This window comes from Schistocerca piceifrons, chromosome 4 (genome assembly GCF_021461385.2).
Source record: "Schistocerca piceifrons isolate TAMUIC-IGC-003096 chromosome 4, iqSchPice1.1, whole genome shotgun sequence".
Lineage (NCBI taxonomy): Eukaryota > Metazoa > Arthropoda > Insecta > Orthoptera > Acrididae > Schistocerca > Schistocerca piceifrons.
The window spans coordinates 390,886,241-390,905,899 of record NC_060141.1 but is presented as its reverse complement, the minus strand read 5'-3'; the positions used below and the strand labels follow the sequence as shown (position 1 = coordinate 390,905,899).

Here is a 19,659-nt window from a genome sequence, read left to right as displayed (position 1 = left end):
GTGCAAAATAAACACCCCCGAGCATGTGTGCACACTGCATCACCAGTAATTACGAGGGCTATCCACAAAGTACATTACGTTTTGGAATTAAAAATAAATAAAGTATTGGAAAATTTTTTTATTATACGCAGATGAAAGCCACACTTAAATACTACTTTTCTACATAGTTGCCATTTAAATTAAGGCACTTATCGTAGTGATGGACGAGCTTGGAAATTCCTTCGTCGTAAAATTCGGCCGCCTGCGCCTTCAACCACGTGGTTACCTCTTCTTGAAGCTGTGCATTGTCATCAAAACGCTGCATAGCCAACCACTTCTTCATTGCTGGGAATAAGTGGAAGGCGCTCAGTACCAGGTTGGGACTGTACGGCGGATGAGGAAACAACTCCCACTTAAAAGATTCAAGAACTTCACGAGTGGCATTTGCCGTGTGGGCCCGGGCGTTGTTGTGAATCAGCAAGATCTTTGAGCCCAACTTTCCCCTGCGCTTGTTTTGTATTGCTCTTCTGAGGTTGTGCAGAGTTTGGCAATACCTTTGAGAGTTTATTGTAGCTGTCTTTCCAGGAAATCCACAAAAATCGTATTTTTACCGGGTTACTGATTAACCACCTGGTTGAAGGTGCAGGCGGCCGAATTTTACGATGAAGGAATTTCCAAGCTCATCCATCACTATGATAAGTGCCTTAATTTAAATGGCAACTATGTAGAAAAGTAGTATTTAAGTGTGGCTTTCATCTGTATATAATAAAAAAAAAATTCCAATACTTTATTTATTTTTAATTCCAAAATGTAATGTACTTTGTGGATAGCCCTCGTAATAAGACGCACTACGGAGCACCTGCACAACCCTGCAAAATATCCTATAGCTGCTTCTTGTGAGGAATCACATGCTCAGCCTCTAGTCTGCAGACCTATGAAGGCGGGACATGTATGAACACAATCCAGCAAACTACCTTCGCTTGTGCTTCTGCCACACACATCTCCCCCCTCAACCCTGTTGCACAATCATCAGTTAATATGGGTCTACTGTATTTAAATGTGATACATTGAATATTTATTTCTAACCCACTTCATTTAAACATAACCTTTAATTAGAACAATATTTTTTAATAACCTGCACTTTTTTCTTCTCCTGAACACAGAACCTATGGGTCCTAGAGAAAAAAAGGAATAGCGCCATTTGTAACGTCTACGCTCGGGTGTACGTTAACTCTTTAAAGCCTGTACTATAGTAAGTTGACGGGCTTCACCTTATAAGAAAGGATTTTAGTAAATATGTTGACCCCGTGTACCTGAATGAAGGCAAAATCAGACCTACACCAGCTCAGTAACAACAATGATACATCAAGCAAGTCTAAAGTGCAATTACACGTTAGGACGGGCAAGAAACATATACAGCAGATGCTACCAATTGTTAATAATACGGTCGCCAGCCTAATTAGGCATTAAGTAAGTTTTTTCCTTGTACAAGTGGATGTACGTACAAGCATAACAACACGTAGTATTACTGCATTATATGGTAAATTTTAGAACCAGAAAAATCTACTGAACTAATATTTTCCCTTTCTGTACTAATTTGGACAAGCTGTAAATATACAACATCACACTATAATGATTACTACAAACTGCGTTTTGTCTATGGATCTGACTGAAATCGGGCATAGGTTACCGTAGAAATAGCACTTTTGAAACACACATACAATGTCAATTTTTATAAGGGTAAAACACTGATAAATTTAGGTTTTTATATTGACTTTAACTTTACTGGTCAAATCAGTTCAGTACACTTCAGAATTTAAATGAATAGGAAAGAAAGAGTGGAGGGGGGGGGGGGGACCCTAAAACTGTTATGCTCACTGTGTTGAAACTATTGACTATTAGGAGCATTAAGCACTCAAGATTTACAATATATGAGTTACTATTCTGTTTTGTCTTATTAATTCCTCATTTAACTACCATTATTTTTATCTCAAATTAATTAAGCTTCATTGCTAAACCAATTCCAAAATTATCTTCCAACTATGTCAGACCTTTGTTCTTTGCTTATATTTTCATTAACAATAAAGCTCCTTAAACATCTTTCTAGCATGGATAGGTCTGCAGGTAATTCTTATTAACATAAACTTTAAATCTTCATTTCGGGACACTCGGATTGCACAACATGTGGAAAGGACCCTGTCTCGGTTAGTGATGAGGATAATTAATTGATATGGCAATTCTGGTAAAAGTTAAGTTATTATTGAATAGTCAGGAACAAAATTAACACTGGTCCACTCGAATACAATTCTAAAGATTCAACCTGTTCATGTTGATGCGGCGGTAGGCGGGCGACGAGATGGCGAGGCGCACAGCACACATACAATCACAGCTATGGCTCTTGCTGTATCGGCACTTTGCTTCTTCTTAGCGTCGTAATCCTTTTCAATTCAGTGCCTATAGAATATAGCCATGCTGTATAATCGTCGGAAACGGCACCTCCGAGGCTCAATGAAAACCACTTTTTCCAGGATAGCCTCCTCGATCCGGAACGTGTTCCTCAGACCGATGCCCAACTCCGACTGTATTGCTGAGCCCGTTATGCCGTGCCGCGCCCGTGTGCATTTTCCCGCGCTCACCTGCCATCCACCTTTTACTGCCCCCCTACAGACAGGGTATTCACCAAAGGTTTTACATTCCACATATCCTAATACATTGCCTACGTATGGACCAGGCGCACAATTACAATTTTAAACATGTTACAATAGATTCAACATGGGTTACACTTCAATTCTGTTATAGCATTGCTTGAAATTTGACATAAATATTAACATTCACATCGAAAGTTGCTTACAGTTTCTTTAACATAACGACATGAAAAGAACAAGAAAAGAAATCAAAACATTGCTTACACTAATTTATCGAAAATCAGAAGAAAAAATTATTATATGTACAGTTGTTGTTGTTACACATTATTGTAGGAAATTTAATGTAGTTCAGTTTTGTTCTGGGAACATTTTTGCTAGAAGATGCAGTTTTTGAGTTATTCGAGAAAATCGTAATTAAGTGACCTGATCTTTAACCCCACACCCACTCCCACCCCCCACCCCAACTCTCACACCCCACTGGTCAGGATTTTTGGTATGTTTATTAGGACACTCTCTCCTAGCACTGTGCGAAAATTTGGACCTATACGATTTTTTTCCCTAATTGAACTTTTTTTGGTCTTTATTGACTGGGCTAAAAGGCTTGCACATTACCTGTGACTGGCAGAAAGTCTGAATGTTGAAATAATTCCATATAGTGGTTCGGAGCTTGTGAAATCAAGGAGTCAGTCGACAGGTCTCATATTAGGAGGAGAAAGAGGAGGAGGAGGAGGAGGAGGATGTCTTGGGCATTTTAGGGTGAAGGTGTTTTCAGAGCTTGTTTCTAAAATTGGTAGTCAGTGATCCCCAGCGATCAACCAACTTATTTTCAAATATGGAAAACCTCAAAGAACCTGCGAATGTGTTCCCATTTGCGGATGTGGAATTTTGGTCTTGTTATTTCCAGTCATCAAGACAAGTGCCGTGTTTCTGTGAGCACGCACGTGTTCAGTGGGCAAAGCCCTTATACCAGATCATGGGTTGAATAGCTGACTGGAGGTGGTATTCAGTGAATGAGGCAGATGTAGCAAAGTTTAGTTAAACCCTATAAATTACATTCATTTTGTGAAAATTTGAGTGTTGATTTCTGTAATATTTTTGCTATTGACTTCAAACACTTATTCGTTTTTTTTTTTTTCATGGTTGTAATTGGCAGAAGTGTTTGGGATACAGTTGGAGTCAATTTGCGAACCACTAGTGGAGTACATATTCCAGTCCAGTGGTCAGGTCTTGGAAACTGATCAAGACTAGTTGCATAGCTATTAGACTTTTTAAATTTTCTATCATCTCACAGGTTAAAACGGGGCTGGGAGAGCTTTTCTAGGCTGATGTAGTAGTGTAGTTCTGCAGAGGATTAACCTATGTTTGCCTTCAAATCTTTGTCAGTAAATGCGCAGAGCAGTACATCACTTAATTTGACTCGTGCACTGCGCATCTCTAAGAGTGTGCAGATTCTGGCTTTGGCCAGGAATGGAGGTTGGTGCAAACTCTGTGGAAGCTCATAGGATGGATGAAAGAAATGTTTGAGCTTTCTGTCTCTTTTCTAACACTGTTGTTTTGCACCATAATATTGCCAGGTTACCAATTGCAAGTGTTGTAACTCAAATGTGCTGCAAGAAAAATGACAGCAATTTACAGTTCAAAGTTGTATATTTAATACCTCTACAACATTTATGTATTAGATCCCATTAGTAATTATCATTTTGGCCTTTTTGGGGAATAAATGCATGTTTTGAAGAATTCATCAGTACAACGAAATTAATTTAGATCTTTATATGCATGGTATATCATTTTTATGGCCTCAGTACACATATTGCAATAATTTTTATCATATCCCCTTTGTTGGAGGTTTCTTTTTTCATGTGAATTGTACCAAAAGAACAGACCATGAGCAGTTTTGCAAATTTTGTTGCAGTCTGTAAACTTCATAGTGAGCCCATATACCATGCTTCAGCTTGGTTGATGTTCATAAAAGTCAGTATACTTCATGCTGATAAATTTAAATAAAAAAAGGGATTATTGTTGTTAAGTGATGCCACCCCATATTTGATGAAGACCAGGATAGCAGTTAAAATATTTGATGCTAACCTAAAGCTTGATACATGTTCAGCATGTGTGCAATGTCATGTAGCTGAAACAGTGTGCCTACAATATAACAATGTGAAGGCACAAACAAGGTAAACAACAGACAAAATACAAATGTTTGATATTATTTCTGACAGTATTAATTACATCAGTATGCTGACTTTTTTGCTACTGAAGATATTCTTGAAAGCACTTATTTGTATTGCCACATTTAGAGATACACTGAGATATTTAGCTTTTCCACCACAACCTATTTTAACCAGATTGGGTTCCTGGAAAATGCAGCCCTCTTTCACTATGATAATGTTGATGAAGTTAAGTTGGTAAAAGACCATACAGTCCCCCATATTTATTGGAGTTAACAACTATTGAAAAGCCTTCCATTACTGCCCCGTAACTATTTTTTCTTCCAGTTTTGGGTTGTAGACACTTTCAAAGCCACTAATACTACTTGCAGAAGTGGCATTCAAGAAAACCATGTGAAGAAAGACCAATTCACATCCTATCAAATTTTGCACATTAGCCTGTGGCAATAACAAAGCAACTCATGAAATCTCTGACAATTACTGAAGAGAAGTGGGTGTTGAAACAAAAGATAAGATCAAATCGTGGTTTTGAGTTATGAAGATGACAGCAAAAGGAAAAAATGTAAATTACCTTCAACTTGATTTGACTTTATCTGAAATGTCTTCACTTAATTGCGTATTGTCACTTCTTGTGACATAGTAAGGTCATTTTCTATGTACAGAAATGTTTTGTCTGATAAAAGAATGAGGCTAAGTTAAAAGTATTTGAAGAAATTGACTGTTGTTGTGTACTATTTTTATTGTTTTGCTGCCACATTGTGATTCTGCGTGTTTAATGGTATGACGCAGCAGGTATGAATTCATCTTTTACAATTTGATAGTGCATAAAAATTCAGGCTGTAGTCATTGTGCTTGTATGCCATGTTGTGTGTAAATGCTTTATACTAACTGTCTTCTTGTATGGTTAGCATTTTTGCTTTCTGTTATTAAACTGGAGATTTAACTATAAATAATGACTTCATAAGTTTGTGTCCATGTTGTAATGTGAGACAAGTCTTTTTATATCGTATGTATATAAAAAGATGTATGTCTGCTAATGACCATTGGATAAGTTTGGAGATCTGGCATTAAGACTGGCATTCTTTTAAAAACAATGTATTGTTATATTTGCTACAGAGATGTGTCTATTATTGATGTTCTTATAGGCCAAACAGAAAGTTATGGAAACTGAGAAAGAATTAAGGGATGCCGAAATCAGCCTTAATATTGGAAACCAGGATGACGAGTCCAGTGTTGAAGAACTTAATTTTGGACTAATGGAAGTTGTTTATGAATGGGCAATGGGAAAGGTATGTCATTTTAGTTTACGTCCACTTCATAATGCTGTATTTCAAACTTTGTTTAGCAGTAATTGAATCATATCTTTCTAGGATTAGTGTCCTAATACGGTGCGTAATGTAACCTAATTGTGATTCATGAAAGTACTATGACTTTATATACTGCGTAATGATACATCATATTTTTGTTGCTATATATCTTATAAGTATCACATAACAAAGGAATGAAATGTACTAAAAGTAAATTCTTGCAGGATTACCAGATTGTAGCAAAGCTTTTGATCTGTAACAAAATTTTAGGTGTTCCACTTTGTCCATTGTTTACATTGCCTTCAAAAGCCCCATGCCATATTGTACTAGCTGTATCTGTTTCTTTTATAAAACAGTGTTGTTCAATAAGAGCTTGTCACCTAATCGTTGTATTAAAATTATAATAATTCTACTCTGAAAAATCCATGTAGAGAACACGCAAAACAATTACCTACTTAATGTTTCTTATGTTTAATAAATTGGTTGATGAAGAAGAATACTTGTGGCTGAAATACTTAAACTTATACAATTTATCTTGTGTGATTTGATGTTTTTCTTCAGAGATTTTTCGTCATTAGCCACAGTAGTGTACCATTTGACGAAAAACTTGGAGAATGTTATGTGTAAATTTGCTGATCATTTTACAACATTAGGAGAAGATTTCAACATAATATCTGTAGAGTGGGAGACTCAGTGATTATGACAAATAATGAGGACAGGGAACTGTGTGAAACTGTTCCAAATTCCTCAACTGAAAATTACCTTGAGCAGTCAGAGAACTGACTTGCGAAGGTAACATCTTAGATCTTCTGGTTACAGACCCAAACTGTTTGACTCAGTTCATGTAGAACAGGGAATCGGTGATCATAGGACCATTATACACGGTTTTAAAAAGAAGCATCAAATATTTTTAGAGGAAGGATAGTCACTCATGTTGAAGTTCGTGCTTGAATGTGAAATGAAGACAGTAGAATGCCTTCCTTACGCCAAGTGTTTTCACCGCTAGGGGCATGGTGATTTGTCTGCAGTGATGCGCCACATTTGCTCTTAAAATAGCAGAGCAACTACCTATTTTTATTCTTTGTTGTTTGTAGAGATTCTGTGACCTGTTGTTACAGTAATGGTTGCACACAACTGCAAATGTGGAGAGTTAATAAATCTGTTTGAAATTCCATCTCATCTTTGATTGTACAGAAGTTCAAGTGTGGGATTTTCTCTCACAGTTATACCTATCGTCAGTGGTGACCCCAACAAAATTTAGCCTTATGGAACTAGCAAACATCGATGGAATCATCTACAGAATCACACCTGGCCACCCATTTGGCCCACAATCCCATATTGTGGTTTGCTCAGGTAGAGGCAGGCTTTTCCTATGCTGGAATAATCGCTGATAACACAAAATTTTCTTTGGTTGTAAGCCAGCTCGACCAGCGATATGCCACAGAGGCCCAAGACATTATAACAGCTTCTCTGATGGAAAACACTCAGCATAAGGAGTGCAGTCTACTGTCTTGATTTCGCACTCATGTGCGTACATCGATGCGAGTGATTATCACACGTGCCAGCTGCACTGTCACTATTTAGCAGTTGCCAAAGGAGCCCCATTGGTGAGAGCAGAGTGCGATAAGTCTTCTCTGTACCTGGCAGGAAAATGAATGTGTCTTGCTGAGCGAGTCATGCATTTTGCTTCAACTTGATGTGGTTGAGGTGGTGGTGGACTGGGAGGCTGGATTGTAGTCCCATCCTTCTCCTCTCTGGAAATCTTTGGAAGTGTCATTGGCACGTTTTTGAACATGTAGGCTGGCTTAACTTTATTCATTGAAACTGTAGCTTGTTTGCCATTAATGAGAATGTCCCTGGTATGTAAACTCATGCGCAGCACATGGTGTGGTCCAGTGTAGGATGGTTGCAGTGGCGCTTTGACAGCGTCCGTGTGAAGCATAATGTGTGTGCACGTGTCCAGATCCTTATGCCCAAATTAGTGCCCGGATTCCTCACAATAGCAAAGGCAGAGTTTGATCTTACGTTGAAGGAGGGAATTATTCGCCCATTGTCCAGTCTGTGGGCATCAGCATTACACCTAGTAAGTAAAAAAGGTGGAGCCCAGTGTCCATGTGGCGGCAGTTATCGAGAGCTGAATGCCATGACTATTCCTGACCACTACCCAGTACCATTATTACGTGATTACAATCATGTTCTTCCTGGCTCAACAATATTTAGTGTCATTGACTGTGTGAAGGCTTACACGCAGATCCTGGTTGCACCAGAGGACAAATCAAGCACTTCAGACCACAGGTTGAGGCACGGGGTTTCGCGGTTTATACCAATCACAAACCATTGGTATACGCATTCAGTAAGAACAGTGACAAGTGCTCACCATGTCAGTACTCTCAACTCGAGTTTATAAGGCAATTCACTACAGACTTGCTGCACATTGCCGGATTGACCAACATGGTGGCCGACTGCTTATCTAGAGTATCTGGTATTTCACAACCATTGAACATGACAGAGCTAGCAGTTGTGCAGCAAGAAGACCTTGAACTACAAGCAATAATTTGCGATGACAAAAATTCGCTAAAATTGCATTGGTCGACATTCCGGGTGAAACTAGCAAGGTCTAGTGCATGGCAGATCACGACCATATGTACCGCCAAACAGTGTTTGATAACCTCCATAACCTGTATCACCCAGGAGTGTGTGCAATGGTTAAGCTGGTGTCAAAGAGGTTTGTGTGGCTGGGCATGGACAGAGATTGTCATCAGTGGACTAGAGTTTGTCTGTGTTGCCAGTTATGTAAAGTTGCCCGCCAAGTGCATGCTCCAATAGGGGAGTTCCCGGATGTCAGCTCGCATTTTGCTCACATTCACTGAGATGTGGTAGGACCATTGCCTCCCTCAGACAGCCGTCACTATTTAGTGACAATGACCGACAGGTACACGCGTTGGCCGAAAGCAGTACCTACTGACGACATTTCAGCAGAAATGCTAGCAGCAGCTTTCATGTCATCACGGCTGCCAGATTCAGTTGCCCTCTCCATATAACAACCGACGAGGAGGCAGTTTGAGTCTGAATTGTTCATTCTGCTAGCCAAGTCCTGCAGATACTCACAGCATACGACCACTGTCTACCACTCAGCTAGTAATGGCATGCTGGAAAGATGGCACTGCACTTTGAAGGCAGCACAGATGTGCCACGGGACCCCATTAATTTCAGCACTGCCCATTGTTCTACTTGGCCTAAGGACTGCATTCAAACCAGACATTGCAGCTTCCCCAACAGAACTTGTATATCGAGAGTCGCTGCGTCTACTGGGTGAATTCGTCAATGCCACAAAGATATGCAATGTTAACAATCAACCACAATTCCTACATACTTTACAGGAGACTGTGGACTGCGTGAAACCAGGGAAAGCCACTAGGTACAGACAGCACACGACGTTCATGCATAAAAGTCTGGACACATGCACGCACATTATGCTTCACACAGATGCTGTCAAACTGCCACTGAAACAACATTACTCTGGACCACACCGTGCATTGCGCAGAAGTTTACATACCATGGACATTCTTATTAATAGCAAACAACCTACAGTTTCAATGAATAGAGTTAAGCCAGCCTACATGTTCAAAGAGGTGCCGACTTCACTGCCAAAGATTTCAAGAGAAGAGAAGAGAAGGAAGAGACTATAATCCAGCTTCTTATTTCACTACTACTTCAACCACATCAAGACGAAGCAAACTGCATGACTCGCTCAGGAAGACATGTTCATTTTCCGGACAGATAGAGAGAAGACTTACCACGCTCCACTCTCTCCAAAGGGGCTCCTATAGTGACTACTACACACTGACACTGCAGTCGGCATGTGCAATAGTCATGTCAAAGTTCACACGTAAGTGCAAAATGAAGACTGTAGAATGCCATCCTTACGCCGAGTGTTTTCACTGCTAGGGGCATGGTGATTCGCGTGCAGCGATGCGCCATATTTGCTCTGAGAATAGCAGAGCAACTACTCTTTGTTGTTTGCAGAGATTCAGTGATTCTTCTTGTTATAGTAACACTGCAAATGTGGAGAGTTAATAAATCTGTTTGAAGTTCCATCTCGTCTTTGATTGTATGGAAGTTCAGGTGCAGGATTTTCTCACACAAGCACATGTTCAGCTGAAGAGACTTGTTTCACAGATAAACAAGTGCTCATACCCCAAGAGATATGCAAGTTAGAGCCCATATTTACTGGACATTTTTTTCTTGTTCTTGTCCATACTATGTCCTCCCATAACATGGAAAACAAAGAGCTTGCAGTAGAAGAGATGTGTTTTACAGTTTCGGAGACGAATATGGACTGAGTTCCCCCCACTACCACCTCACAAAATATTTGACACTTTTTTCAAAGAATACAGCAGTAAATAGGAACGTAAAGAAAGGTAGAACAATATTTGTGTTTAGCAGATATGAGAAAAAACACAGATGTCAAAATGACAAATGTCAATATAAGTGAATGGGGGACAGAAAAATCAAGTGGAATATCTCAACAGAAGAAAGATGACGACCTAATTGGATATCTATATGAGTCTGCAAAAAGTATGTAAAAGAATTTGCTTTACCATCAGTGTACTGTAGGTTGCTGGAGGAGTGAAGCATTCTCAAAGATTGGAAAAATGTGCACATTTCCAAGAAGGATGGCCAAACACACACACAGAACTACGGGTCTACATTGCTGACATCAGTATACTGTAGAAATTTGGAATTCATTTTACGCTTGCATATTACATATAACTTTTCTGGAGACCAAAAATCTCCTCTGTAAGAATCAACATGGATTCTGCAAATAACAATCACGTAAAACTCAACTTGCTCTGTTAGTCCAAGTGACCCGTAAGTCACTGTATTTCAAGGCCCATGTTTATACTGTGTTCCTTAACTTTCAAAAGGCATTTGATGTAGTTCACATTGATGCCTAATGAGCAAAATATGTATCCATGGAATATCAGCAGACCAAATTTTTAATTGAGTTCCAATGTTTCTAGCAAGTAGAACACAGCATGTGAGTCCTAATGGAGGGAAATCTTCAAACATAAAAGTTTCATACAACCTTGAAGGAAATGTTATAAGACCATTACTTTTCACAAAATGTATATGAATGACCTAGTGGGTAAAGTCAGAAGTTGCATGAAGGTTTTCCCAGATGAGTCTGTTCTTACAGAATTGTAGTGAAATGCTCGAACACCTGCAGAGGATTTACATTTAGTGCAAGTATTGGCAATTGCCCGTCAACAAGACCTATTATTGTATGAAAACACAATTGCAGAACAATCACTGGAATCAGTCACATATGTTAAATATATGGGAGTATGTATAATGTGTAATTTAAAGTGAATGACTCCACAGAAATAATTGCAGACAATTCAGATGCCAGATTGAGATTTATTAGAAGAACCCTTCGGAAGTGTAGTCCACTCACGGAGGAGGTAGTTTACAATACCCTCATTGAACAAATACTCGAATATTGCTTGTCAATCTGGGACCTGTGCCATGAAGACTTGATCGAAGAAATACAGAAAATTCAAGGAAGAACAACTCGTTGCATCACAGGTTCATTTAGTTATCGTGAAAGTGTCACAAGTATGCTTGTCCAACTCCAGTGGCAGACACTAAAAAACGTGTTGTGCATTACAATTTGGTTCGCAGTAAAAATTGAGAGAGCATACTTGCCTAGAAGAGTTCACCAATATATTGCTTCCTCTTAAATATATCTTGTGAAAAAAGCACACAGGTAAAATTTAGGTGATCAAGTTCTCACATATTCTCGTCAACAGTCATTGAACCATTCACAACCAGAACAGAAAAAGGGGGTGAGGGAAGGAGACAAAGGTACATAAAGTACTCTCCACCAACACTCCTTTTTGCCATTGGTGACAATCGTGGCATTACGTCACCATGAGCACCACCTTCTTTTAGTCTCATAGTGACCACTGGCTGGTCAATACCAGATACTGCATTGCAAACAATTTTCATGGTTGAGTCATAAAAGTATGAAAAAACAACTCAGAACATTTAGTTCTGATCTGGCAAATGCAGAACAATTGTGGTTAAAGCTGAAAGATGTTATAAACTGCAGGCTAGATAAATATGTATCAAGTACTAAAAGACAGAAAGCAGAGACTACTACTATCTTGCTACAAAAGAGGCTGTAGGGAAACATATAAAGAAAACGTAGCAGCAATGCATCCATTCATCGGAAGTGTAATGCTTGAGCCTACAATAGTTTTCATAGATGATGGTGAAAAATCTATCAGAAAATTGTAGGAAGTTGTCGTCATATGTAAAGTCAGTTTATGGATCCAAAACTTCCATTCAATCTCTCTTGGTTGTGTCTGGTATTGAAACTGAAGACAGCAAATGGAAAGCATAAATTCTAAATCCTGTATTTAAAAATGTATTTACACACAAGGACACTACTGTACCAAATGTTATGAATGAGGGGTATATCTATTAGTATTGCAGTATTGAACAAAACCAAACAAGATACCTGTCCCTGGTCAAATTCGTGAGAATGTGCTTCAGAATTAGCTCTTTTTCCCAGCTCGAGAATGTCTTGTGCAGCAACTAGTCTTTTCAACTGGAAAAGAGTGCAGCACACCTGTTTAAAAACCATAAAAGATTGAATGCACAGAATTATGGAGCAGTATTGCTGATAACTATCTGCTGTAGGATCTTAGAACATATTCTAAGGTCACACTTTATAATGTTCCTGGATGGAAACAAGTTTCTCTCAGTATGGATTCAGGAAAAGTACATCATATGTATCACAGCCTCCCCTATTTATACTCTGCAATCTTGCCAACAGTAAATGCAGGCGAACAGGTGGAACCCTGTAGTGCATGGTTGACTACTAACCAAGACACTATCATACATAGTATCTTCATAGATATATAATTGATTCAATGAATATCTGACTAATAGAACCCATTATGGTATAGTGAATATTGAATGTTGAACAGAAATGACAGTAACATCTTAAGTTCCCAAAGAAAACTAAGAGGGCCTCTAGTCATCTCCATAAACAATTTATCGGGAATGATCAAAAGCACTATAAGATTTTTTATTGATGATGTTGTTGTCTACACAAAAGTAAAGTCAGTGGACAATTGTCAGTGCAGAAAACTTTTTCAAAATCACTGCTTGGTGTAATTAATGACAGATTTCTTTAAATGCGGTTGGTTGCAAAATAATGGCTTTACCAAAGAGGAAGAATCTGATGATACCCAATTACAAGATTGTGGGGAATATATTGAGCATCTCACATCCTGTAAGCAAGTAGGTATAAAAGGTTTTAGTGCTAGTTTGCAGGATGACATTGGGCCCTACCACCTGGAAATGGTGGGTTCAGTGGGTTGGCAAGGAATGCAGGAGTCCATCAGAGATGAAGGTGGCTCCAACAAGACAGGTGGTACACTCATTAACTCCTAGTTGTTCCAACAAGGATAGAACAGATGCAATTGTGTATTCTTGTCCCATGGTGCATCCCATTGTCAATCCATGGCATCCAAACTTTACAGCATGGTCTGTTGTCAATTTCTCGCTCATGGGAAGTAACAATGCATTGTAGCATGGTGTCTTGGCGGTGATGTCACACTGGGTGCTGAGGCAGGAGCTGGTGGTCAGGACTCCCACAACTCAGCAGGCATTCACCAGTGAAGCCCAAAGCACTGGGCAGTAGTGCAAAGGTGAGGCAACACAGCACCCCAAACTTCAGACTTTGGCGTACAAGTGGTGGGCTGATCGTGATGATGGCTGTCCAGCTGATGCTGGAGGGTCCAGCAGCCACTGGTTATTGATGCTGACTCAGACCTCTGCCGGGTGGCTCAATTAGCACTTATAAATAATAGCCTGGTGACTGTTTGGCTGTCTGGCAGTGAGGGAATGCACCGTCACTTGGTGCAATACTGTGTTGACGGTCATTACAAGATTGTTGCCATGTAATGATGTAACAACATACATAACAACATACACATTCTGTGGGTCAGCTGTGTCTCAGTGGCATGCCTTTGGGAAGTCAATTGGAACACCATGTCCTGAATTTCCTTGGCATCATAATACTTCATCTATTCTGAAATGTAAAAGTGATACTAACAAGTTGTATGAAATGCAGTGAGCATGTAAAGTCAGCAGTAGGGAAAGCAAATGAAAAGCTTAAATTTGTTCAAAGTGCTATTGGAAAGCACACCGCATCTATAAAGGAAATTTCATACAAGATGCTAGATAGTGTAGAGTAACGGAAATGCACGCGTTACTTAAATGGGAATCCTTGGAAGAAGGACTATATAATTCTTGTGGAACTTTGTAGCGTAAATTTAGAGAACCGGTATTCAAGGAAGACTATGGAACCATGCTGATGCTACCATTGTATTTCCTGCTTAGGGATCATTATGATAGGATAAGAGACATTAGCATGTATATAGAGGTGTATACTGAGATGAAAAAAAGTCGTGGGATATCTCCTAATATCAAGTCAGACCTCCTTTAGCCCAGTGTAGTGCAGAAACTCGACAAGTCATCAGGAGTCCTCTGCAGAAATATTGAGCCATGCTGTTTCCACACCCATACATAACTTCAAAAGTGTTACTGGTGCAGGATTTTGTCCATGAATTGACATCTCAATTATGTCCCATAAATATTTAATGAGAGTCATGTCAGATGATCTGGGTGGCCAAATCATTTGCTCAAATTGTTTAGAATGTTCTTCAATTGTGGTCCGTTGACAGGGTGCATTGCCAGCCATAAAAGTTAACCATTGTTTGGGTGCATGAAGTCCATGAATGGCTGCAAATGGTCTTCAAGTAGCTGATCATAACCATTTGCAATCAATGATTAGTTCAGTTGGACCAAAGGACCCAGTTCCGTGTAAACACAGTGCACTCCATTACGGAGCCACCATCAGCTTGCTCAGTGCCTTATTGACAACTTGAGTCCATAGCTTTGTGGGATCTGCACCACACTCAAACCCTACTATCAGCTCCTGCCAACTGAAATTGGGACTCATCTGACCAGGCCGCAGTCTAGGGTTACAAGCCCAGGAGAGGTGCTGCAGGTAATGTCTTGCTGCTAGCAAAGGCACTCACATCAATCATTTGCTACCATGGCCCATTAATGCCAAATTTAATGGCACTATCCTAAAAGATAAGTTTATCATTCATCCCATATTGATTTCTGCTGTTACTTCTCACAATGTTGCTTGTCTGTTAGCACTGACAGCTCTATGCAAACACTGCTGCTCTTGGTTGTTAAGTGGTGGCTATCAACCACTGCATTGTCTGTGGTGAGAGTTAATGTGTGAAGATTGGTATTCTTGGTACACTCTTGACATTGTTGATCTCAAAATATTGAATTCCTTAACAATTCCCAAAATGGAGTGTCCCATGCATCTAGCACCAATTACCATTCCCTATTCAAAAGCCAGTAACTCATGTTGCGCAACCATAATCACACTGAAAACCTTTTCGTGTGTATCACCTGAGTTCAAATGATAGCTCTGCCAATGCTCTGTCTTTTTATACCTTGCGTACGCGATACTACTGCCATCTTTATATGTGGATATCACTATCCCATGACTTTTGTCACCTCTGTGTATAGATACTCATTATTTGCTCATGCAATAAGCAAATGGCTTAGGACAAAAAATCACTAATACTGATATGAGGTACCTTCCACAAACACTGTACAATTGCCTGTGGAGTCTGTATGTAGAAGTGGGTGATGCTGTGGGGGAAGGGGGGGGTGGTGCAGGAGGCAGTTGAATACAGGATTTATTCTTTTTATGCTACATGAAGCAGTGGCACTAACTGACATGCTGGAAGATGATGATCAAATTATAGTTGTAAAATCAGTTTTAATTGTACATTTCAGTCCCACTGTGAAATTCTAAGGCACAATGCATTTAAAATTTGACTGCAGTGACAATAAAGTTTTCAGATGTTGCCCTTCCTGCAACCTTTCATTTGGCTACTTAATACATCATACTGATTTAGTGTGACTAGTTGTAGTGTGTCAAATACTTTCAGTGTTCTCAGTAAAAGTTGGTCACTACCAACCATTTAAAACTGTCTTATCATTCTTTCACCATCTTCATAAAATAAGAATTGTGAACTGTGTGAATGGTGATTTACTAGTTTCATAGTATACACATCTGAACCATATGATTGGGGTACAGGTGATATGTCAGAAATTTGTAATAAAACTTCATACAAGTGGTGTATAACCAATGCTAGAAAGACTAATCTAAAAGTAATATAGTAAAAGAAAGTTATTTAATAAATCTAATACAAAGTGACACTTTACTTAAATTATCAGTTTATGAATTCTTGTACTAAATAACAATATATCTCCCTCAGGCTGTTCTGTAGACTTATTACGGTGGATCAGGTGTCACAATGAATTTGTTTTTGCCATTTGATTTAGTATATGCTTTCATACCCCATATAATGTGATGACTGTGCTTATAAATTCACTTAGTACGTAGGAAGCATAAAGTTTTCCTCAAATAATTATGGTCTGCTGTGTAAAACCGTTTAAATTTCATAAAGGTGTAGGGAGCACAGTTAGTAGCTTTAGTTTCTGAAATAATGGGCAACAAAAGTCTTTGGTTGTACAATACACATCTAATATTTTTCATTCTACAACTCCTGTACCTGAGATTGCTTTTTTAACTTCCCCAGAAAACTATAACACACCTAATGACAAATTCAAAATAATTATTTTTCTTGTGTTGACACCAGTAGCATTTGCTAGTATTTTCAGTTCAAATGCAAAATTGCTTAATTTCTTTGCTAGAAATTCAGCATGTGTATTCCAGCTTAAATTCTTGATAAAATTTAATCCTAGGAATTTTATTCAGTTTCACAGCCTTCCCTTTATTCTCAATATGTGTCTGCTGCATTTCATATGGCACTGCTAGACAAACAGTGCCTCATTAAGCTTGCAACTCCAAAGTGTGGAGAATCCCTTAGAACCCCACCCAAATGCTCAGGAAAGACATCGCAGACATGCTTCAGCTCACAGAATGACTGAAACCGCGTGCTCAGCCATAGCTCTCTCCCACACAATGGCTTCCTGATCATTTGATTTACTTTCTGGGCTACACTATAAATTTGTCTTAATCACAATATAAAGAAGAAGCTAGATAAAATAAAATTTTAGTAGGCCAGGAAATTCAAATGCATTGCTATAATCAACTTAACTCTTCTTTATATTGTGATCAAGACCAGTAAATTTGTAGTGAACTATTATGAATCATGTGTCTCCTTGACTGACTGTTAGATCTTACAGTAATTATCCTGGTAGTTTGAAAGTTTGATTCTGAATTGTACTATTGTCTGTGGTATTCAGGGTTTTCACAATAGAACACAGAAGATTTTATGCATATTAACTTATATTAACACACAATTATCATCTGCCAACAGAACTGATGAAGAATTTATATTTTCGGATAAGTATTTTATGTAGATTATAAACAAAATTGACTCTGTGATGGAGCCTTGAGGCACACCTTGTGGTACTGCATTCCATGTAGAATAATAATTCACTGCATTCAAAGTGATAATTACTCTGTATGTTTTGTTTTGCAGGTAAGCTAATGAAGAACACTGCCCTTAATTCCATAGTTATCTAATTTCCAGATAAACTAGGGTTTGTTTACTGATCTGATAGTCTCTGTAAGATTGTATAATTTACTTACAAATTTACTCCTCTGATTTAATGCTTTACTTACTTTTTCAACAAATTTTTTCACTACTTCCACAGTACTTTTTCCTACAAAGCGGTATTCGGGAGGGCAATGGTTCAAACCCGCTTCTGTCCATCCTGATTTAGGTTTTCTGTGATTTCCCTAAATCACTTCAAGCAAATACCGAGACAGTTCCTTTGAAAGGGCACAGCCAACTTCCTTCCCCATCATTCCCTAATCCAATGGGACCAATGACCTCGCTGTTTTGTCCCCTCCTCCAAATCAACCAGCCAACCAACCAGTACAAAGTGGTTACTTAATGTAATACATTTTACAATAATATCTTGAATATGGATTGCAGTTACTTTTTCCAAAACTTTTGACAGAATTGAAAGAACAAAAGCAGAGTAATAATTTCCCATGTTTTCCTGTGACCTGTTTTTGAACAGAGTTCTAACTTAAGACTTGAACTAGGCACTTGAGCATTTGAGAATCAATGTATTTCTGTTGCTTATTTGTGTGTCCATATTGCATTAGACTAAAGCCAGCTATCCTGAAAAGTATTTGAAGGAGATGGAACTGTAGAAACTTCAGTGCAACTTGAATTTTTCTGTTTTCTCCAATTTGCAGCAGTATGGGTTGCAATTTGACCTGCCAAAAAGGTTTGTAGAAGGGACACAGTAATACAATAACAAATAATGTCAGTATTAAAGTATCCATACAGTCTTTGCAGTGCAAATAACAACAGGACTGTGTTCGTTTATAAGTGTGAAAAGTGTAGAAGGAAACAAACAGGAGGTGGATATTATTACTGAAAATGAAGCCACCTTTTTCACCGAAGAAAATTTCAGGCTAATTAAGGTGTTTGCTTACAACTGCTTCGGATTGTAAAGTGTAGTCAGAATCTCTTCTTAATAGCATAAGTAGACTTACATTTATGTTTGTTACTCATTAATGTACCATACTGGTCATATTGATCACAACTTCACCCTATCTTTCTCCCAGTGTAATACTTGACTGAATACTCCACTGAGTAATTTGAGCTGGTCCCAAGAAAAAGAATTTGAAACATGTAAAATGTTATCTTTCTAATGTCAGTCAGTCATTATTTTAAAGCAATGACTATTTTCATCTACTTTAGTATGTTGTTCACTTTGTTTACAGCCTTTCGCAGAAATCATGGAGATGACAGATGTTCAGGAGGGAATAATTGTTCGATGCATTCAGCGATTGAATGATACATTGCGTGATGTCAAAGATGCAGCAACAATGATTGGAGACACAGTTTTGTGTCAGAAAATGGAAGAAGCAGCAAATGCTATAAAGCGTGATATAGTGTTCGCTGCGAGCTTGTACACTAGTGGAATGTCAGTGTTCTAAAGACTGTAAATTTTGTACACTATTTATTTTATTGTTAATTATATTAACAAAACAAAGAAATAAATTTATTCAATGTTTTGATTTGATGTGCTAGTGAATCCTTCCTCCCAATTTTGTCATCCCTAATATAGCCATCTGTTAACTGCCATACAGTTTGTCCAACATAACATTTTTACAGTGTACTGATGTTTCTCTTTACATTCTGTGTCTCCATCTTTGTGCCTAGTCATAAGGCAGAGGTTAGTCATTGCATTTTTCTTGCAAATATCAAAATCCCCTTGTCACCAGTGAAACAGCCAAGTTGACTGTCATGGCATTAATTCTGCACATGAATGACTGTTAAAGGCAGTGTTATTGTGCCAGTCTATTACAAACCTTTACACTGCAGGTATACATGAAATACTATTTTGTACACAGACATGACTATGAAGGAACTGAGACTGGTTGTAACGTTATTCCAA

At 38.6% G+C, this 19,659-nt stretch overlaps 1 protein-coding gene across 1 annotated transcript in view; it reads left to right on the top strand.

The window, feature by feature from the left end:
* The window catches only part of LOC124795279 (helicase SKI2W), a 150,118-nt gene extending 130,839 nt beyond the window's left edge, over positions 1-19,279 (top strand). The window contains exons 18-19 of the mRNA XM_047259224.1: positions 5,938-6,081; positions 18,983-19,279. Of these exons, the coding sequence (XP_047115180.1) occupies positions 5,938-6,081; positions 18,983-19,198 (360 nt within the window). The 3' untranslated portion in view covers positions 19,199-19,279. The remainder of the gene's footprint in view (positions 1-5,937; positions 6,082-18,982) is intronic.
* The last annotated feature ends 380 nt before the right edge of the window (positions 19,280-19,659 follow it).